Raw genomic sequence first — 23,411 nt, forward strand, 5'->3', positions numbered from 1 at the left:
AATATTTCTTTTATGAATAAACTGCCAGCAGGAAAAATAAAAAAAAGTGGTAAATTTACCAAGTCTTATTTTATTTTTAATTTCTTTTATTTTCATTCGCCGAAGAGGGAATCTCTTTTTTTTTTTTTTTTTCGTAAGGGAAATATCCTTTCCTAATATGTCATGATTAAAGCAATCTATAAATAATACAATAATCATATAATGTAATAATTAAAAAGACCCACATATTTATAATATTAATGATGGGATCCATACGTTCATACTGATTAAATTGGTGGACCAGAATTTATTTGACCTTACTTGTTTTATATTTAATTGAAAATTGAAACGACAGAGAAAAATTGTCGTAATGATGGTTTCGATTGTGGAGTTCAGCTGTGGATAGCACTTGCAATACTGAAAAAGAAGCTTTCGTCAACTTTCTCACATGGACGCGCACCATCACGCATAATTGCATATTGCATTATTTCTCTAGAAAAGCAAAAGCAAGATTTATTCTTTTAATAAGCAAACGCGTAGGTGGGAATCCATTCATTAAACAAGTGGAACAGCAATATATTAAACCAATGATAAGCATTCTTAAGTGGGAAACCAATTATGACGGATAGTTCAAAATCTGAATCCGCCTGATGGACGGGTTTGACCGCAGAGCTCAAGATAATCTGAACCATTCTCCTTTCGTAACTTATAGATAATTTGAAAACAGGGGAATGAAAACAGAGGAGCTCTGTTTTTCCTTCCTTTTTTTTTTCTTACCCAACTCTTCTTCTTTTGTATATTTTCCTTGGAATTTTAGGTAAACGAAAAAACTTTGAGAATGATTTCAAGAGAATAGGTGGGTAATAACTAAAATATTTATTTTTATATATTTGATAAGCACGCTCACTATTAATAAAACCCATTAAATGTTATAACTTAAATAACTTCTTGTAGTTGATTGAGAGTCTGTTTGGAATTTCTTTTACTTCCCAATAATTAATTTTTACCTTGATTATCAGAAAATTAATTTTATGAATAATTTAGCCGGGTGTTTGGTAAATGATGATTATTTGACAATCAGTTTTTAAATAATCTATTATATAAATATAGTAAGTGAAAATTAGAAGTATAATGTTCATGTAGAAATGACAAAAATGTACTCATTTACTTATTTGTAATTTATTTAGAATATTATTATTTAAATAATTTTTCTTATTCATTGGATTTTTTAAGAGCATATTCTATTTTCTTGATTACACATTTAAATAACTTTTTATTAACTATTTTAATCTGCAATAAAAATTAACTATATTATATTTAACTAAAAAATTTGTTATGTAGTCCGTAATATACACAAATACTTGAATTTATTAATAAACTTAACTGCAAAAAAGAAAATGCATTACATATATCTAATTTCTTATTTTCAACGATTGAAAGATGTTATTTAGGAAACTTGTACGAGATAATTTAATTTTGGACTATTGACATTATATTTACTTAGAAGTAGAAATAGTGGGTGGATAAATTTAATTTTTCATTAATTGCTCAAGAAGCAAGAGGATTAGTGATGGATGGAGAGTTAGTGTAGAATTGTGAGGCCATTTGATTACTGCAAGCATTATAAATTTCTTGTTGCTGAGATTAATCTAATTGAATTAATGACTCCATGATAGACTTAACAAAGGATTCTTGTGGCAAGATTTCTATTTATGAGGCCATTTGATTACTGCAAGCATTATAAATTTCTTGTGGCAAGATTTCTATTTATGACTCCATGATAGACTTAAGTTTTAGTGAGACAATTGCTGCCTGTTGCAGACATGATACCTCTAGTACTTCAGAAGATAGCATATCACGAAACACATCCAGACTATACTGAGGTTACATCGAAAATTCCTTGGCCCATCGTGCGAGTGTGTGACATCCCGCAACAAAAATTAGGGTATGTACTATATATATAATGTGTTTTGAACATAATAATAAGAATGCTGATTTTTAACAATTAATTTATTTTACTTTTTTTAGTGGTGATTGTGGAGAATTTTTGTTGCGGTACTTGGAGGTCCTAACCCATGGACTTGATGTCAATTCATATTGCAAACAAGATCATGTTATACAATTTCGAAAAGCCTTGGTTGTCAAATTATTTGGGCATAGGTCATGGAAAAAAACTTTGTAGTGTACTACCCTTAAAAACTTTGTTGGTGTGTCATTTTTGGACCATGAGATGTGATAGTTATAATGAGGATGTTGTTGATATTTGATGTCATTAAAGATAACTTGACATCATTAATATGTTTAATTTCTTTGTTAACTATATTAATGATAGTGAAGATAGTTTGTACAATCTATGTAATGTAACAGGATTGCCATATATGCTCAGGGAATACTCTGTAAGAAAATACACGACTGCTGTTAGCTATTTGCACGGATACATGACTGCAGTCGAGTATTTACAAATATACATGACTAGCTCTCTGTAAGAAAATACTCGACTGCAATTGGGTATTTACACAGATACACGACTGCAGTCAAGTATTTATAATTGTACATAACCAGCTCTCTATAAGAAAATACTCGACTGCATTCGGGTATTTACACAGATACACGACTGCAATCGAGTATTTATAATTATATTTGACCAGCTCTCTGTAAGAAAATACTCGACTGTAGTCAGGTATTTGCACAGATACACGACTACAGCCGAGTATTTACAATTAAATATGACTAGCTCTCTATAAGAAAATACACGACTGCAGTCGGGTATTTGCACAGATACACGACTGCAGTCGAGTATTTGTAAATAAACATGACCAGTTCTGTAACAGCCAAAATACACGATTGTACTCGGGTATGTGGACACAGAATAAAAAATCAACTAAAACATTCATTATATTGATGACACAATCAATATAAACTTTAACATATTAAATTTCAAATAAATGAAACTAACTGTAGTCTGGTTGCCTATCAAACAACATAAATCCAATACTTATTCGAATCGTAAATAAGTCATAATACAATAGAAGTTGTTTAACAATCATCATAATTTTTTTGCATTTTCAACCCAAACACTCGGTCCATATTTTATAAGCCTCTGGTAATTTGGTTGCCTATTAAATAACCCGAGATACTATTTCTATCAATTGTGCATACGTTGTAGAATAGGGCACTATGATCCCTCTTGCCTTTGTACCATTAAATCTATAATGGTCGTTTTGCTCAATCCATTCACCACAAAACATAATAGGCACACGTACTGAAGTCATTTCCTGTAATAATACAACGGTTGATTATACAACAAATACAAAAATAAAAATCAAGCAATGTATATAACGAAGTGTGGATCTGTCTGCCTATTTACATGACTCACGTCGTGTAATTGGTAGTTTACACGACAATAGTTATGTAACTTGCTAAAATACACAACTATAGTTCTATAAACAGTCAGATGATATATTTAGTAAAAAAAGCTGTAATCTTTGTACTAATCGAATGGTAGGTGTCATAACAGCTACTATATCTTCCAAACTTGCACGATTGTTGTCGTGTAAATTCATACATACATGACAAAAGTTGTGTAAGTTGCAAAAATATATGACTCAATAAATAATCAGAGGACATATTTCTTCTTAAAAAAATGTTGGGATCTGATAACAATTGGAACATTTTACATATATACACCATTATAGTATGTAAGTTCATACGTACACGATAGTAGTCGTGTAACTTATTAACACACACGACTATAGTCCAGTAATAGTAAAAGGATATATATAGTGAAAATAAAAATATTTTTTGCACCAATAGAATGATAAAGTGTCATGATAATTGGAATCTTTTGCACATTTGCACGACTACAGTTATGTAAATCCATACATACAAGACTGATGTCGTGTATGTCGGGTGCAGAAAAAAATTTTGGCAACAACTTCAGGTTTTAACGAATGTAGTTATAAAATCCATCAAATAACAGTCATATGATGCAAATGTAATGAAATATGAGTTGCTTTAGTGTTTATCACAAACCAAACAAAACCCTAAAAATAATATAATGTCAATTAAATGAATAAATAACACAAAATAAAAAATTTTTTCAAATACCTTATTCATGGGATGAATAATGCACCCAGCTGCAAATTAAAATCTCAATGCATTAGCTGTTCGTGAGTGATTTTGAGTATGGAGTGAGTTTTCGTTGTGTGGAGTTAAAAAGAGTGAGAAGTAAAGAGTGTTAGAGACGAGTTGTGTGTGTTTTATATATTTTTTTAAGGATATTTTAAACAATGTATCACATAAAAAGGTATATCTAGATAATTTTCAAGCATGTGATATATTTAACTAAATACCCTACTTTTAAGGTATCTTTAATTAAAAACCCTCTTATAGTTGATTGAGGGTATGTTTGGAATTTCTTTTACTTCCCAATTATTAATTTTTACCTTGATTATCAGAAAATTAATTTTATGAATAATTTAGCCGGGTGTTTGGTAAATGATGATTATTTGACAATCAGTTTTTAAATAATCTACTATATAAATCTGGTAAGTGAAAATTAAAAGTATAATGTTCATGTGCAAATGACAAAAATGTACTCATTTACTTATTTGTAATTTATTTAGAATATTATTATTTAAATAATTTTTCTTATTCATTGGATTTTTGAAGAGCATATTCTATTTTCTTGATTACATATTTAAATAATTTTTTATTAACTATTTTAATTTGCAATAAAAATTAACTATAATATATTTAACTAAAAAATTTGTTATGTAGTCCGTAATATACACAAATACTTGAATTGATTAATAAACTTAACTGCAAAAAAGAAAATGCAAAAATTTAATCTCTATATAAACTTTTATGTACACAAAACTATTGTAATAAAGTAATTCATAGAAATATAATATTATATACATGTGTAAAGAAATATATAACTATAATATTATCCACTTGTAGCACTATTATTTTTCAATCTCTCCATCTCTTGATCTTCAAGAACGTTAGTACCATGATCTGCTTCTTGAGTTCGACCTCCATTTCCACAGCATCAACAAGGCAATCAATTTGCCGTGAAAGCCTTACAGCTCCTCCCACTTTCCTCCTTTTTGTAGCCACTCTTTTTCCCTTTCTTTATTTAGTAGCTTCTATGGAAACAAACTCATCGAACTACCAGTACATTTTTCAATTAGATAGGACTGATAGTAGATATTCAGTACTCTCAGATGGTGTGCAAACATGATCATCAGTGATTGTTGTCTTAAAAAGCATTCTATTTAATTGTTCCTCTGACTCTGGCATGCAAAATTTCTTGATTCACGAATTTCCTACGTATGTTGATATCATATTAAAATGAATTCAATATCACATATTATTTTGCGTGACATTAAAATTTAGCCGAATGGAAAAAAAACTTCCCTTTTTGTTTGTCCCACACCTGTATAGTCTCATTTTTGGTAATAAGCTCACAACATGCACGGGAATGAAGATCTATTAAAAACTTCCCTATGCATGTTGTGAGCTTATTACCAAAAATGAGACTATATATTTAAGCCGAATGGTAAAAAACTTCGGATGGAGGATGTGCCATTTTTTTATTTTACATGCTTTGTAAGACTTTTAATGATCGAGTGCAGTCAATTAACAAAAGCTTACATATTATTTGTTGAAAATTGATTTTAAAAAAAGAAGTCAAAATGATGGGTGGTTGAGCCATCATCTTTGAATTCAAAGATGGTGGGTGGCCAAGTTAGCCACCATCATTGAACAAGAAAAAATGGGTGGGTGCCGCCCATGCAATGAAGAAAAGGGAGAAAATGAAGCCAAAGTTTGGCTATAAATAGAGGGGTTCTCCCTCTCATTTTTGTATCCCAGAGAAGAAATCCCAAAATTTGAGAAGCAAGAATATGTAAGAGAAGCATTGAGAGCTTCCAACATGGGAGAGAAATATTCTTAAGCATGTATTTATATTGAAGGAGCATTTGGCTCCTCAATATGGGTATTACGGGTTTGATTTGTTAAGGAATATTTCTCGCAATTATGTATTTGGGGCTTGGGTGAGAAAATTATTTATGAGAGTGTGGTTGTAATAATTTTCCACATAGTAAAATTTTTTTTTCTGGTTGTCTCTTGACAACGGCTATGGTTTTTCTCCGGATTTGGAGTTTTCCACGTAAATCTTGTGTTGTGTGATTGTTGTATTCTCCATTTAAATTTTTTGTTAATTTGTTGCTTGACAAATTGCTTGGAGTGATCTTGGAAGGAAACTCAATTTCCTAACAGTGGTATCAGAGCCATTGATTGAAGTTTTGATGTCGAGGTACTGTTCACGTAGACATTACTATTTCACGTATACGATATTGTTCATGTATACGGTATTGTTCATGTGAAGCAGTGGGAGCCAATCTAAATTGTCCGTGGTGAAGAGTATAGGGTCATTTATAAAGCAAATATGTCAGTAGCTGGTATTTTTCAAACTTGGTGGAGTTTGATGTTGTTCAAAAATTAATGGGAGAATGATTTTTTGTTGGCTTGTGGAGAATTCAAGTCAAAGGTGTATCCAATCTGGTATGCACAAAGATTTGAAGGTGTGGACAATTTTGGCACCTCAAGAAAATTGTCAAGAAGGTGGAGCGGGCTCGACAAATTACTCCAGAATCAGTAAAAGAAATACTGATATTTCTCGCAGATGGTGAATTTGTTTTTGATAAGAGATTGGATTAGTTCTTTTGGCATGTAGATCTCCAAGTTACCATAAAAGAGAACATGTTATTATCAGTGGGGTCCACAAGTTTGCACGAGGGCATTGGCTTGGTATAAATGCAAGGTGTGTGGTGGAAAAGTTATGTCATGGCTGAAGAATTCTCAGTGAAACCAAGCATGAGAATTGCACTATAAATTTCAGCATGATATTTTGATATGTGCCGAGAAAAATCTTAGAATAGTTGATTCTAAGTGGTATACTCATTATGGTGTAGTGTGATAATTCTTTATATTGAGAATTATAACTATTGGTGAAGACAATGTTTTGTAGTAGTGACTATGAAATTTTTTTTTTTAATCATGGTAGAGATTGTTGAAAATTGATTTTAAAAAAAGAAGTCAAAATGATGGGTGGTTGAGCCATCATCTTTGAATTCAAAGATGGTGGGTGGCCAAGTTAGCCACCATCATTGAACAAGAAAAAATGGGTGAGTGCCGCCCATGCAAAGAAGAAAAGGGAGAAAATGAAGCCAAAGTTTGGCTATAAATAGAGGGGTTCTCCCTCTCATTTTTGTATCCCATAGAAGAAATCCCAAAATTTGAGAAGCAAGAATATGTAAGAGAAGCATTGAGAGCTTCCAACATGGGAGAGAAATATTCTTAAGCATGTATTTATATTGAAGGAGCATTTGGCTCCTCAATATGGGTATTACGGGTTTGCTTTGTTAAGGAATATTTCTCGCAATTATGTATTTGGGGCTTGGGTGAGAGAAAATTATTTATGAGAGTGTGGTTGTAATAATTTTCCAAATAGTGAATATTTTTTCTTTGGTTGTCTCTTGACAACGACTGTGGTTTTTCTCCGGATTTAGAGTTTTCCACGTAAATCTTGTGTTGTGTGATTGTTGTATTCTCCATTTAAATTTTTTGTTAATTTGTTGCTTGACAAATTGCTTGAAGTGATCTTGGGATGAAACTTAATTTCCTAACATTATTTAGGTGCTGAGATGTCTGTTCTTGATAAAGTAGATTTATTTACACCCAAGCCAACGTAACAAAAGCCTAATATACACAATAATTATTTTTGTTAGACTGATTTCTGGCTAATGAGATCTTTGAAAGCATTCAAAGAAGCCACAGAACTCATAGGAAAGCCCTGATAAAATATACGACGAAGCATGTGAGCTCGTTTTTTAATCTCTTGATCACTCATAAGCTTTTCTATACCAATGACTATATCATTCTTTTGAATCGATTTTGATTGATCATTAGAAATCATGTACCCCACCTTTAGATGATTGATCACCAATTTGGCATTGTAATGTTGATCATCTCTAATTGGCCATGCTAAAATTGGAACCCCACACCAATTGCTTCTACCATTGAATTCCATCCACAATGAGATAAAAATTCACCCATTGATTGATGATTCAATATCAATAATTGTGGCGCCCATCCATCTATTATCAATCCCTTTTTACTGGCTTTACTACCCAAACCACTATGAAAATAATTGCCTTCTGCTGGCCTGTCTAAGCCAGTTAAATGACACGGAGGATCCAATCTACCAGCACCAGTTTGAATTACCCAAATAAATGGTTCATTTGATACTTCTAAAGCATTGGCTAGTACTAAATACTCATCTAACTTGGACCCACTTCGATACCAAATGACACATATAACACAGATCCTCATGATTTCAAATCGAACCATTGAATGATCTCATCTTCGTTCATGTTAGAACTCCACCGATTGGTTCTCATCTCACGATCACGAAGCACTGAACCCGCCCCATTTGTAAAATTGTTCAAGTAATAATTGGCCTACTCCCCACATTGGCTTTCCCATTCGATTGACTAAATAATGGGAGATTGCCAATTTTCCCCTACTATAATCAATATATATCATTTACTATTTTTATAATGGTCAAAAATCTCCTTGACAGTATAAGTTTATAATATTACTTTTATTTTTAATTGCTCTTTTATTTATATTTATTATAAATAAAATAAATCACATGAATAAAAAATAAATAAATAATTAAGTATTAAAAACAAGAAATATATATTTTAATATGAGCAAAAAATTTAATAATAAATTTTTCTTGTAATTATTTATTTTGTGAATATTTTCTTATAATAAACATTTATAATATTTTAAAATTAAATGTAAAAAGAATAGGAAAAATATTTTATTATTTATCTTATAATAAATTTTTATTTGTCATTCAAGTTTTCTTATAATAGTTTTTTATCATTTTATAATAATTTTCTTATATATTTATTATAAGAAAATTTTCAAAAAATAAATAAGTACAAGAAAAAATTACATTATTGATTTTTTTGCTCATATCAAAACATATATTTGTTATTTTTAATGCTTAATTTTTTATTTAATTTATATTCATGTGATTTATTTAATTTATAATAAATATAAATAAAAGAGTAGTTGAAAATAAGGATAATATTATAAACTTATGTTATCAGGAGGAGTTTTTGGTCATTATAAAAACAGGAAGGAGGTAAATGGTATATATTGATTACAATAGGGGAAAAATTGGTAATCTTCCCTAAATGATTAATAAATGGTCCCTCAAGATCATCACAGGTGTTGAACATCAAAGCCATCCATTCCTCCACTTCCTTCATCCAGTGTGGTTGATCACGGGGTTCGATGGACTCATTTTCTCTGAACCGGGCGCACCTCGCAAAGGTAGTGGACCACGAGGAAGGGGCCCGTGAGGCCCGTATTTAAGCTATGATTCGAATAAAGCCATATCCTTGGGTAACCCAGGAAGTAAATGGGTCTCTCCCGGTTTGACATCTTGGATGCGAGCCTGCTGCATGGCACACTCCACGCTGCTGAGCAAGCACCAGAAGTGAAGAACCCAACAATGGGACCTTCAAAATTCTTGAAAACATCAGCCGTCCAGCCCATCATAACGTCGATGACTGCACAAATGGGTCGGGTTTCGGGTTCCCGGGTTGAAAGGGGTTTTGAAGGCCTTGAAGCATTTGACTGTGCATGACAACATGGTGGTGGTGGTGGCAGTGGTGGAGATGAGGAGAGTATTTCAGTAATTTCGAATAGAGGGTATTGGTGAAGAGGGGAAGGGATGATGCCGGTGCCGGAAATGTGAGAGGGAACGAATAACAGGGACGGAGCCAGCGTGGGACGAGGTGGGGCACAGACCCCAGCTGGCTTTTAATTTTTTTTTATAATTATACTAAAATATGTATTTTATTTGTTATTTATGAAAAATGTCTCAGCTGAATTGTAAAATTTAAAATTGACTCCAGTAATTTTAAAATATTTCATACTGTCCCTAATTTATATTTTTAATTATAAATTATTTAATTAGTTATTAACATTTCATGAAACTTTATTAAAGACACGAGAACAAATATTAAAATAAAAAATAATCATAACAAAATGTTAGTATAATGGTTAATGGACCAGTTTTTAATCTTTTTATTTTTTATTCAAGTAAAATTAATTATTTAGTCTTTCAACACTGACCATAAGTTGTAAGTCTTCCTAATTCTAATTTATAATTTTCTAATTAATCTTTTATCTAGTTTTAAAATTTATAATTTTATCATGCATTTCATATTTGTTATGTGTGTTGCAATATATGAATATTTTTGTTATTATTAAAAGATTTTAAGAGCAAATTAAGTAATAACCTAGTCTTGTATATTGAAAAATATATTTTTGCTTATATTGATAATTCATTATTTTCAACTCATAAAATCTCATTGAGGAGATTTCACGGAGAACCATTGTAATAAGTAAATTTATTATCAATGAATATTATAGTTGTAATGCTATTTATTGATATCTAAATTTTTAAAAATGTATTATACTTTAAATATGCTTTCAATTAGATGCATACAGACGCACTCTATAAGAAGTACAATTGTACATGTAGCAAGCTCCCATTTAGAGTTTATAGGGCCCACAATACAGTTTCTCAAATGACGACTTATCACACGAGCAATCGTACATTCGAGTCATCTTTAATTTTAAATGTGCCCCGGCTCTATCAAAATCCTGGCTACGTCCCTGGGAACGATGAGGGTAGATTTGTAATTACGTGAAGCGATTTACTTGCATAATTCAATGCATGGAAATAGATGTCCTTGACCGAAGAATGAGACAATCCAAATCTCAGCCTCAGCAGCATTAACGACAGAGCTTGACATATTTTATTAATTATTTGATACTTAATTATTACTGACTGCTTTTGCCACCTTTCGTAAAACATTCTTGGTTATATATAAAAGAGATGATTTGATGGCGAAGTGTGTGTTTTACTTTTACAGTTTTACTAGTCGGGGAGCTATGATTTTGATAATTTGATTGTTAGTTTCAGTTGGTTAGTTATGAGAAAGCATCTTTCAAAAAATTCATTACAGTTTCAACTAAAATTAATAATACTATTCAAATTAATTACTCGATAAATAAATAGTCACAGATAAATCTATCCCTAATCACACATTTATAAAATAAGGATTGAAATGAGTTTCTGTGGCTTCGAACCCACGCCCTCAAGCCTAGCGGCTGGATCTTGACTACTTTGACATAATTATTATTAGTTTTTGTCCATCTTTCACCAGGCATCTTTTGTTATATAATGAAGAAGATAAGTTGACGGAGAAGAGTTCTACTTTTACTAGTAGATGAGCATTGAGTTAGGAAGGTTAGTTTTAGTTAGTTAAATATCTACCATCCAAACCAAAGTTCCTTAGACTATTATTCAAGTGAGATGTTTGAGTAACATATGCTTGAGTTAGTCGGTGCCTAACAATTCATGTGATACATGAAACCAACCAAATGAAGTTGGTAGGATTAGATTAATTTAAATGAAAATAAAAATTAGTTTATGCTATTTATTTATCTTATAATGTTGAAACTTGAAAGTTAACTCTTCAACCTGTCAATTGGTTCATGACATGATCAAATATTCAAGTAAATAAATTTATCGGTTAAAATTAATTTTTCATGTGGTAAAAGCTGTTGATGCGAGATTCCGGTTCTCCTCGTTCTACGATCAGGATCTCTGCTCGATCAACTTCGTCACTACCAGGAGGTCTCCTCGCCAGGCTTCTTCTCCGGAGGTCCCTGCGTACACAGATAAGTCAGAGTACGCCGGTTGTTTTCCCGGCGCAAACCCTCCGACGCTCAAGTCAGATATGAAGGTTCGGGAAAAGCTTGCCACAGGTCTTATGGCGTTTCTTGTGGTTTTCTCCCCTTTTCTCAAGAATGCCAACCCTTTTACCTTCGTTGGCTACCTTTTTATAGGCTTCCTCTGAATCTCAGTCTTCCGCTCTTTTCGAGACGGTATGGGACTCCAACTGCTGCGTTATGGGCAAAACATGGGATCTAGCGTGTTACGCCACGGTTCAGGGGAAGCGTGGCTGCCACGGCTCTGTGAGACCTTGCGTGTTACGCCACGGTTCTGGGGAAAGTGTGGCTGTCCTGGCTCCGTGAGATCTTGCGTGTTACGTCGCGGTTCTGGGGAAAGCGTGGCTGTTGTGCCTAGATTCTCGTGCTGGAGAGCACGTCTTGCCAACTGCCGTCGACCGGGTCTCCTCGCCTCTCGATCTCTAGCCGGAATGGCCTCGTGCCTTTTATGGGAATTGGCCTCGCGGACGACAACATCGTGGACGAGCAGGATGTTTCTGCTCCTGTTCTTCCACGCGCCAGGCTTTAACGGAAAACACCGGTTCGCAGAACTCCGCCATCAGATGTCTGCTCGTCGTTCCTGGTCCCTTCGACGCATTTGTCCCAAACAGTATCCCTCCCAAACACCGGTCCCCCAGTTTCTGGTGTTGGGTAATGTAGTGGACCAGCAGTAGAAACTCGATAGTACTCGCTCGCGTGGGTTTGGAAAAGGCTGCCAGGAGTCATGTCGCATTTAATTGCGGACGAGGTGACGTGGCAGAAATCCCCCCCTCCATTTGAATTTCAAACCGACGGTTACGGGATTCTCGGAATATGCGTCATTAAATGCTGGCAGCCCAAGAGTTTGCTTCTCAGTAAGGAAACCCAAAATCTTCAAACACGAACTCGTCATTTTCTCCATTCTTGTCTCTCCGGTGAATGAACCTCGGCGCCAAAGCTGTCATCCCTGTCTCTCTCTGACCGAGTCCCTGCTTCAGGTATTTCTTCTATATTTTTTCGGTATTGGTTAGTTGTAGGTAATTTCCTTTCTCTCTGCTTTGCTTGAGGTTGTAGTTGGCGGTGGTGTTTTGGTTAGAACTTAGGATATGTCGAAGGGTAAGGAGAAGGTCGTTGAGGTTGGTGACGACGAACTAGGTTTTTTGCCTAGTCTGCCCGCTGATTTTGCTTTTGATCCCGGGATCCCCTTAGAGCCCATTAGGTCTAGTGTTGGTACTAGCGCTAGGAGGATGTCTCCCCAAACAACCTCCTCAAGCGACAGTAGCGATGAAGAAGGATCTTCTGGATCGGAGAACACCTTGAGTGAGGGTCAAGGGGATGATTCTAGTGAGGCGTCCCCATCAGGAGCATCACGACCAGAAGAACGGGGTACAGTAGGGGGTAGAGCCTTGTCGCGTGATTATGCCATTGATTACATGTCGTGTACGACCACGTTCGACGAGCTCAATGACCTCCGACTTAGGTATAGTATTCCTGGTGAGATACCTCTTAGGATCCCAGGAAAGAAGGATACACCTAGCCGGCCTCCCAGGGGATACGTTACCCTGTATCTGGAGAGCTTTAAGTATGGGCTGAGGTGTCCCTTGCAGCCTTACTTTGCCCGGATACTTAACGGGCTAAATCTGGCTCCTGGTCAGCTGAACCCCAACGGGTGGAGAGTGCTCTCTGGTCTGTTCATATTGTGGGACAGATGTTGCCAAAGCGAGCCCACGGTTGATGAGGTGAAGCACCTGTACCAGCTGAAGAGCAGCCCTAAAGATGCCGGCTGGTACTACTTCCAATCTGGTACCAAGAGCAGGAAACCCATAACTGATCTTCCAACTGGTGGTGGTGGGACTTGGAAGAGGAAATTCTTTTTTGCTGGGGGTCCCTGGGGTCAAGTTGCACAAATAGACGGGAAGGATTGTCGCGTCCCACCCCGTTTCACGGTCCCAGGTTGCCTGCTCGCTTTAGATGTCTTGTATCCATAATTGTTCCTGCTGTATTGGTTTGTCTCTAACCAAGTGTCTGTTTGTGCTGTAGTTTCCTGGGGTGTTCACTTCCCGCTCCGACCTGGTCTGCTTAAACGGGTCGAGGCTGTATTGGCCAATTCCTGCTCGAGCCGAGAACTGCTATCTACATACAACTTCCTCGAGTCTCGGTTGATACTTCCTGGCCATAAGATGGAGGACGCAGTGATTGGAGCTCTGACCAGGAAACGCTCTCGGCTTCCAACAACCGATAGGGACCAGGACAAAGATGCTCCCGCTGCGAAGCGAAAGAACATCGTGCAGCAGGTTCCTCCCTTGCAGGCTCTCCCTCCTGCCTCTGCTAAAGTCGGGGAATCCAGTAGAGCGGCCACTGATCCTGCTTCCTCTTCTCCACCTGTTGTGCCTCGGTCTCGCTTACCCGACAGCCGACCAGAACACTTGGTTCCCTATCTCAATGAGTTGTCTAAACTCGTGAGCAAGAAGGACCTGGAGGGCTTTGACGGTTGTACCCTGGGCGAGCTGGTGGGAGCCATGCAGTACAGCGCTTTCCATCTCAGCTGCATGGCCACCTACTATAAGGCCAAGGTTGGCCGTTACGACAGGAAGATGAAGGAGGACATTCAATCGGCGACGACCAGAGCTGACGTTGCCGAGAAAAAGGCGGGGGAGCTAAACGTTGAGAACCTCAAGCTGATAGAGCAAGAGTCCCTTGCTCAAGCAAAAGCCATTACCCTCGAGGAGGAGCTGACCAAGGTTAAGGAGGATCTCCAAGGGCAGAGGGCTATGTATGAGGTTCAGCTCGAATCTCTCCGCGATTCCCACCGAGCTCATGTAGAGAACTTGGAGAAGGAGGCCGACAACCAGTACGACCAGGGACTTCGGCATTCGTATCGTTGTATCATGGCCGTCCTCGGGAAGCAACACCCTGATCTGAAGATGGATGACCTTGCAGCCGGTGTTGCTCAACATATGGACGAGGAGGCGGCCAAGGAAGATGCCGAGGGGTTGAGCCGATCGTGATTGAGGAGGGTAACTCTCCTCCTCGTGCAGTCCCTGCTGATGTTGGCGAGGCGAGCACCCCCCCGGACGCAACTGGTGATACCCCTCCCGCACCCGAGGAGGTCCAGCCAACCGATGCTGCTCGGCTCACTGATCCACCATCTTTTTGACATATTTCTTCTTGTATTGTAATGAACAACGTTTATGAAATTTATCCCCTCTGTTAGCCATTAATAAAAATGTTGTTGATTACTATCTCGTGTCGTACTCATGAATTAATTTTCGTCTGAAACGCTGATCGATTCTGTCTCGCCGTAAGACAGGCTTTGAGACTTGGTGAGGCCTTTGCGTGCCGTAGAAAACTTTCCGAATGCTTCGGAGTCTGCTCGCCTTCTCGCGAACGAGCAGATCCTGGCATGCTGGGCTTTTGTCTGGCCCTAAGACAGACTTTGAGACTTTGTCGAGCCTTCGCATGCCTTGGGAATCTTCTTCAAACGATTTGGATTCTGCTGCCTTCTCGTGGCCGAGCAGATCCTGGCATGCTTGGCTTCTGTCTCGCCATAAGACAGGCTTTGAGACTTGGCGAGCCTTTGCATGCCTCAGGATTTTCTTCAAACTATTTGGATTCTGCTGCCTTCTCGTGGCCGAGCAGATCCTGGCGTGCTTGGCTTCTGTCTCGCCATAAGATAGGCTCTGAGACTTGGCGAGCCTTTGCATGCCTCAGGATTTTCTTCAAACGATTTGGATTCTGCTGCCTTCTCGTGGCCGAGCAGATCCTGGCATGCTTGGCTTCTGTCTCGCCATAAGACAGGCTCTGAGACTTGGCGAGCCTTTGCATGCCTTAGGATTTTCTTCAAACGATTTGGATTCTGCTGCCTTCTCGTGGCCGAGCAGATCCTGGCATGCTTGGCTTCTGTCTCGCCATAAGACAGGCTCCGAGACTTGGCGAGCCTTTGCATGCCTTAGGATTTTCTTCAAACGATTTGGATTCTGCTGCCTTCTCGTGGCCGAGCAGATCCTGGCATGCTTGGCTTCTGTCTCGCCATAAGACAGGCTCTGAGACTTGGCGAGCCTTTGCATGCCTTAGGATTTTCTTCAAACGATTTGGATTCTGCTGCCTTCTCGTGGCCGAGCAGATCCTGGCATGCTTGGCTTCTGTCTCGCCATAAGACAGGCTCTGAGACTTGGCGAGCCTTTGCATGCCTTAGGATTTTCTTCAAACGATTTGGATTCTGCTGCCTTCTCGTGGCCGAGCAGATCCTGGCATGCTTGGCTTCTGTCTCGCCATAAGACAGGCTCTGAGACTTGGCGAGGCCTTTGCGTGCCGTAGAAAACTTTCCGAATGCTTCGGAGTCTGCTCGCCTTCTCGCGAACGAGCAGATCCTGGCATGCTGGGCTTTTGTCTGGCCCTAAGACAGACTTTGAGACTTTGTCGAGCCTTCGCATGCCTTGGGAATCTTCTTCAAACGATTTGGATTCTGCTGCCTTCTCGTGGCCGAGCAGATCCTGGCATGCTTGGCTTCTGTCTCGCCATAAGACAGGCTTTGAGACTTGGCGAGCCTTTGCATGCCTCAGGATTTTCTTCAAACTATTTGGATTCTGCTGCCTTCTCGTGGCCGAGCAGATCCTGGCGTGCTTGGCTTCTGTCTCGCCATAAGATAGGCTCTGAGACTTGGCGAGCCTTTGCATGCCTCAGGATTTTCTTCAAACGATTTGGATTCTGCTGCCTTCTCGTGGCCGAGCAGATCCTGGCATGCTTGGCTTCTGTCTCGCCATAAGACAGGCTCTGAGACTTGGCGAGCCTTTGCATGCCTTAGGATTTTCTTCAAACGATTTGGATTCTGCTGCCTTCTCGTGGCCGAGCAGATCCTGGCATGCTTGGCTTCTGTCTCGCCATAAGACAGGCTCCGAGACTTGGCGAGCCTTTGCATGCCTTAGGATTTTCTTCAAACGATTTGGATTCTGCTGCCTTCTCGTGGCCGAGCAGATCCTGGCATGCTTGGCTTCTGTCTCGCCATAAGACAGGCTCTGAGACTTGGCGAGCCTTCGCATGCCTTAGGATTTTCTTCAAACGATTTGGATTCTGCTGCCTTCTCGTGGCCGAGCAGATCCTGGCATGCTTGGCTTCTGTCTCGCCATAAGACAGGCTCTGAGACTTGGCGAGCCTTTGCATGCCTTAGGATTTTCTTCAAACGATTTGGATTCTGCTGCCTTCTCGTGGCCGAGCAGATCCTGGCATGCTTGGCTTCTGTCTCGCCATAAGACAGGCTCTGAGACTTGGCGAGCCTTTGCATGCCTTAGGATTTTCTTCAAACGATTTGGATTCTGCTGCCTTCTCGTGGCCGAGCAGATCCTGGCATGCTTGGCTTCTGTCTCGCCATAAGACAGGCTCTGAGACTTGGCGAGCCTTTGCATGCCTTAGGATTTTCTTCAAACGATTTGGATTCTGCTGCCTTCTCGTGGCCGAGCAGATCCTGGCATAATTTTTTCTCGATCTGTTCGAATCTCCAGCCAACGTTGGGCCCCCAGCTATCACCCTCGCTGCGGGCGGCTCGCGTCTCAAGATTCCATCACTCTGCTCCCCTTCATCCGTGGTGGCCACCATCGGGAAAGTCCCATCCATAAACTCGTCCAGGTACCGATTTCTCACCAAATCTTCGACCTGGGTCTTGAGATCTCTACACTCTGCTGTGGTATGGCCATGGGTGCCATGGAACTTACAATAACGTCCTCTATCCCTCCTGTTGGGTAGCTTTGTTATTGGTGTGGGGAGGTGCAGCAGCCCTCGACCCTTTATGGCCTCGTACACCTCATCCAGGGGCATCTTCAAGGGAGTGTACCGCCCATAGTCCTGGTTCTGGTCGACCAGATGCACTGCTCTTTCTCTGTTTGCCCCACTGTGAGTTGGGGGCGGTGGGAGTGCTTCTGGTCTGCTCGTCCTGCTACCGTGGGAATGTTGATGAAGGTCGCCGGATGCCGAATCATGTCTTCTCCAAGGCTCCCTAGCTGGGGAGCGAGGAGGTGGCGCCCTGCTGCGCTGATACTGTGGCGGCCTCTGATGAGGCTGGTAAGCAATTACCCTACCTCCTGCTCCACTACCGGAGATCTGGTGGTCCCTCCTCCTGTTCGGTCCATTAGTTGGTAATGCTTTCTTCTCTTTCCTCCCTAACCCTTCCAACTGGTCTGTCTTGATCCGTGCAGCCTTCTCCTCCTCAATCTCGATGTCTCTTTTAGCCTGTTCGTATGCGGCTGCATACGTTTGAATAGCTGGGCTTCTCAAATTGTACCACAGCCTTCCTATCTTCACCCCTTCTTTCAGTCCCCTTAACGCCTGAGGGTGGTTGAAGGCTCCCAAGTCGAGGACAGCCCGATGAAACCTCTTGATGAATTCCCGAAGGGTTTCTTGCTCCCCCTGTTTCATGCTCTTCAGCTCCATCATGTCATCTTCCGGTGACATTGCCCCACTAAACTGCTCTGCGAATTCCTGGCACATCTGCTCGAAGGTTTTTATGCTGCCCCGAGGAAGTTTCCTGTACCATTCTCGTGCACGTCCCTCAAGGGATAGTGGGAACACCCTGCACCTTTGGGATGGAGATAATCCCTGGACCCCCGTTATGTCGTTGAAGCGCTCTATGTGCACCAGCGGGTCAGTTCTTCCCGAGTATCTGAGGTCGGGGAGGCGGAAATCTCTTGGAATAACTGCCCTCATGATCTCTGCTGCGAGCGGTGATTCCCCGTCCAGCATTATCCTCCAACCAGGGGCTCTGTTCCTCCCTTGCATGTCATCAATTATTTGCGCTAGCCTTCGCACTTCCTCCTCCAGCTGTCCTGCGCGACCAGGGTCGCGCGCTGCAGCTTGATCCCGCTCTCGCTCTGCATCATGTAAGTGTTGCCTCAGTTCTGTTTCCTCTGCGTTCACCACCCCGTCGCCCCCGTCACAAGTCTGTCTTACCGGGGACTGCTCTCTTTCTCTATGAAATTCTCCCCGCAGAGGTACGTTACCTCTCTCACCGCCTAATCTCCCAGCGGTTTGACTTCTCTCCGCACTATCGGTACCTGGTGCCGCTCCACCGCCTCTCACCCTTCCCTCTTGGGTTACCCTTCGCTCGTTCCGCAGCTCATGCAGGATGGTTGTCAAGGTTTCCATCTGCTTTTCCATTCGCTCCATCCGGTCGAACATGACTTTTTCCCGTGCTTCGCTGATCACCTCCCTCAGCGTCACGGAATCGTTAAGCCTTATGTCACCCCCTTGTGCGCTACTTCCTCCTATCTCCATTGACTTTCGCTTACTCCACCTCTCTTCTTGCTATCGACAGAAGCTTTTTGCTCTGGATCCCCACAGACGGCGCCAAAATGTTGATGCGAGATTCCGGTTCTCCTCGTTCTACGATCAGGATCTCTGCTCGATCAACTTCGTCACTACCAGGAGGTCTCCTCGCCAGGCTTCTTCTCCGGAGGTCCCTGCGTACACAGATAAGTCAGAGTACGCCGGTTGTTTTCCCGGCGCAAACCCTCCGACGCTCAAGTCAGATATGAAGGTTCGGGAAAAGCTTGCCACAGGTCTTATGGCGTTTCTTGTGGTTTTCTCCCCTTTTCTCAAGAATGCCAACCCTTTTACCTTCGTTGGCTACCTTTTTATAGGCTTCCTCTGAATCTCAGTCTTCCGCTCTTTTCGAGACGGTATGGGACTCCAACTGCTGCGTTATGGGCAAAACATGGGATCTAGCGTGTTACGCCACGGTTCAGGGGAAGCGTGGCTGCCACGGCTCTGTGAGACCTTGCGTGTTACGCCACGGTTCTGGGGAAAGTGTGGCTGTCCTGGCTCCGTGAGATCTTGCGTGTTACGTCGCGGTTCTGGGGAAAGCGTGGCTGTTGTGCCTAGATTCTCGTGCTGGAGAGCACGTCTTGCCAACTGCCGTCGACCGGGTCTCCTCGCCTCTCGATCTCTAGCCGGAATGGCCTCGTGCCTTTTATGGGAATTGGCCTCGCGGACGACAACATCGTGGACGAGCAGGATGTTTCTGCTCCTGTTCTTCCACGCGCCAGGCTTTAACGGAAAACACCGGTTCGCAGAACTCCGCCATCAGATGTCTGCTCGTCGTTCCTGGTCCCTTCGACGCATTTGTCCCAAACAGTATCCCTCCCAAACAAAAGCAATACTAAATATGGAGTGGAGAGAATCATTTGTAGGTTATACCCCCACCTTTTATTTCATTTCATTTAAAAAAAAAAAAAACAACAACAACAAAGGCTTGGTCAACATCCAAGTAAAATTAACAATTCCATGATAAAATTGCCTGAGAATAAAAATTAAAAAAAAAAAAAAACAGCAACTCGAAAACGAGATACAAATACCGCACAGAAGTTTTTCGTCACGAGATATTTTTGGGTTGAGACAACGCTTGTATAACAGAGCATACAGCTTGGATGACGGTGAGAATAAGAAGGAAAACGGCACCGCAGACCGAAATTCCAGCCCATGGAGTATTGAAGTAATTTTGTTTCAAGTTTGCCCTCCATTTGTTGCACGTTCTTTTGCAGTGATCATTCAATCCTTTGCATAGCCCAGAAAAATAGAAGCTATCAGACAGCAGAGTAGTACCTCTAGAAAGGTTATTTATAAGCGTTGACGCTGCCTCTTTATCCGGCAACCAGTTCTCAATGATTCCGTTCTGAACAAGCAACTCGACGTCCTTCGCTGTGTTCACGAGATTATGAATAAGGAACACGTAATCATTTATGTAATTCTCTGAGTAATGCCGTTGTTCAAAGGCAATGAGATTACGAAATAAGGATTCCGTTTCCAGCTGTAGCTTCAGTTTCGGAATATGCAATGTCCTGTTTTTGAATTCTATGGCGAACAAATCATTGCTCTTGCTCAAACTGAAGTGGACTCCAGCTTGGTGGAGATCAGTCACACTTGGTGCGGTTTTACCTTTGTGGTATTGCTGACCTTCTTGTTTTTCCTGATTCCTTGATGATGGTAGATGACAAATCCTTAGAAAATCAAGGAAATGCTCTACCCTAGCCTCAGTGTAAGGAGGGAATGTTTGCCGATTACCTTGTACTGCCTCTAAACCCTTGAAATACTCGTATGTGACTGTGATGATGGTTGGATTTTCATGTTGGTCGGGGATTTCAATTGCCGCTAGAGCAAAAAGATCCTCAAGAATGAAGAAAGGAAGCTGATTCTCAAGCAACCACATATCATACCATATATCCTCTATTAAATAGGGTTTATGAAATATATGATCATCCTTTTTTTGAAGTTGACGGAAATGATACCTCAATAAGAGTTCAATGATGAAGGCAGCATCCAGCAGAATCATTTCAACAAATTTATCACTACTTAGTTCGACTTTTCTGCATAAGAACCTCGTAATTCTGCTTCTCTGAACTTTATAATTTGAACAAACTCGTCAAAGCTTATTTTGGTCCGTTGAAGAAAGTAATGCAGGTACCGCTGTTTATGTTCTTCCATGAACTGTAAGTTTGCTTTGCCATGGTGAAGAGGGCCAATTGAGACTACCTGAGGTGTGTATACCTTTTCATTTATCTGACGTAATCGCTCTGGAACTCTGTAGATGCAGCAGTTTGAGGGCAATGGTGATAATTTTTTCAACTTAACTTGCAAGCATTCTTCCATGTTATAAACTGAAAACATGGCGCGAAATTTAATCAATTCAACACTTAATAAGGCATAGTAATTAAAAAAGAATTAAAAAAAAAAATACAAGAGCATTCTTACAAGTACAGAAGCACCTCAATCCCTACTATTTGCAGAGCTGTAGCCAGGATTCAATGATAGACCGGACTGAACTAAAAGGAACAACTTTCTTAGGAATATGTTATCGGCATTTTCTCTGGCCTCAGGCCATCAACAAAGCAGTTTCAGTGCTTCTTATATAATTCCATGGATTATTCCTTGCCTTTACAGATGATATAAGTCACAATTCATATATTAATTTCTCCAGATTCCGTACAAGTGGACCATAACTATGGAAAAATTCAAAGAATGCAACAGCCATTTGATTGGTCCATGTCAGAAGTTAATCTGGGGAAAGAAGCTTGATCTAGCTGTAAAATTCTCTCCTTCAATCAGTCAGTTTGGGGCAGCAACAAGATCAAAGCCACCACGCAAACATTTACTAAAGTTTATATAATATTCTTGAACCTCATCTTAAGTAAAGCAACAAAAGCCTTCACTGTTTCTTAACAACTTTATTGCTCTAACACATAGCATAACATTTTTAAATTTGCATAAAGCACAATAGTACTTTAGTTTTTAACAACAGCACGGATAATAAATAGCATTTTATAGCTTTAACAAAAGCATACAAAATTCTTAAACCTTGTTTCAAGCAATTCATTAATGCCACAAGGATGTCTTTTTGCTTCCTACAGTTTTATTGAAATTCATATATTCTTCTTTATCAAATTAAGTAATTTTCCTTTTTCAAAAAATCAAGAAGGTTTCGACTGCATGGAAATACAGCACACAATTACTACTATTCCCGGAGTAAGAAATTCATAAATGCAATATAAACATACATTTTCATAAGACATCAGAATCAAAGAATCATCAATGCATCAAATCTGTACACCCAAAAAAGTTGAAAGCATCAAGAGAAAATTATACCGCATGGACCCTTTACAACCCTTATAACGAGTTCAGACAGCCTAATCCAATTTGATAGATTTGAGGACAGCTACAATGTGCAATACAAAATTTCCCAATACTATTTAGAACAAAGTCTAGAAAACAAAACTTATATATTGTACAAAATCATGAAAACCAGAAATGACGAAAAACCTGCAAATGTAATTTTTGGGTTTCTTCAACATATCTTCCATCCAAATCAAACAAGAATCGATAAATCAACAACATTCATCTTTAAAGGACATATTACCACAATAAAATTGTCAACCAAGCCTCATATAAACCTTTTTTGTGTTTTTTGGTAAATATGTTTGTTTTTCTCTAAGAATACTAGGGAAAAAAGAAACCCACTTTCTTAATCAAAAATCAAATAATATATATGAATCTAAGCTGAAGTAAGTCTTGGGTTTGATGAAATAGCTTGCATTGCGATTTAGATTGGAAAGGAAGTTGATTTTTACTGGTTGAGAGAGAGAGATTTGAGACTTAAGAGAGTGTTGCTAATCTTCAATCGTGTAAACAAGGGTAACTGGGTCATAGTTCAAAATAAGGGTCCAAAATTTACTAAAGCTATTAAGGAGCCCAAAACTCATAATGGCTTCCCCAAAATAAATAAAATTTTCTAGCATTAAGTTTTTGTTTCTTCTTGAGATTTCCTTGTCGTACTTACCCATATTTCGATATTGCCTCCAAGTAAACTTATATAAATTGATTAACAATATAAACAAGCACTATGAAGTTTTAGGCCTGAAAGAACATTAGGATTGAAATGAAAACCATCTATTTAAGTAACAAATTCTTCTGATAATCTGATGCTTAATTTAGAGCAGAGATGACATATCAATCACGTTATGATGTGGAAGTTATGATTATATTCATCTTAGAATAAGATCTTTCAGGCACTGGCAGATTAG

At 39.5% G+C, this 23,411-nt stretch overlaps 2 protein-coding genes across 3 annotated transcripts; one reads left to right on the forward strand and one right to left on the reverse strand.

Annotated features, from left to right (window-relative positions):
* The first annotated feature begins 12,956 nt into the window (after positions 1–12,956).
* On the forward strand, positions 12,957–14,858 carry LOC127902314 (uncharacterized). Its single transcript, XM_052441179.1, has 2 exons — positions 12,957–13,536; positions 13,891–14,858. Exons 1-2 carry the CDS (start codon positions 12,957–12,959, stop codon positions 14,856–14,858), a joined length of 1,548 nt encoding a protein of 515 aa, XP_052297139.1.
* Positions 14,859–19,856: 4,998 nt separating this feature from the next.
* LOC127902487 (UPF0481 protein At3g47200-like) lies at positions 19,857–23,362 on the reverse strand. Of its 2 annotated transcripts, none has more exons than XM_052441633.1 (2): positions 21,592–23,362; positions 19,857–21,491 (listed from the first exon to the last, which is right to left on the reverse strand). In XM_052441633.1, exon 2 carries the CDS (start codon positions 21,164–21,166, stop codon positions 20,210–20,212), a length of 957 nt encoding a protein of 318 aa, XP_052297593.1. In that variant the 5' UTR covers positions 21,167–21,491; positions 21,592–23,362; the 3' UTR covers positions 19,857–20,209. The 2 variants fall into 2 exon arrangements, with proteins under 2 accessions (XP_052297593.1, XP_052297592.1); XM_052441632.1 differs by having other exon boundaries at positions 21,586–23,362.
* Positions 23,363–23,411: the final 49 nt, after the last annotated feature.

This window comes from Citrus sinensis, chromosome 5, assembly GCF_022201045.2.
Source record: "Citrus sinensis cultivar Valencia sweet orange chromosome 5, DVS_A1.0, whole genome shotgun sequence".
NCBI classification, from domain to species: Eukaryota; Viridiplantae; Streptophyta; class Magnoliopsida; order Sapindales; family Rutaceae; genus Citrus; species Citrus sinensis.

Coding starts and splice junctions, on each gene's coding strand:
- LOC127902314 (XM_052441179.1), top strand. CDS start 12,957: ATGTCGAAGGGTAAGGAGAAGGTCGTTGAGGTTGGTGACGACGAACTA. Junction 13,537..13,890: donor CGGGTGGAGAGTGCTCTCTG/GTCTGTTCATAT, acceptor TTTGTGCTGTAG/TTTCCTGGGGTGTTCACTTC.
- LOC127902487 (XM_052441633.1), bottom strand. CDS start 21,166: ATGATTCTGCTGGATGCTGCCTTCATCATTGAACTCTTATTGAGGTAT.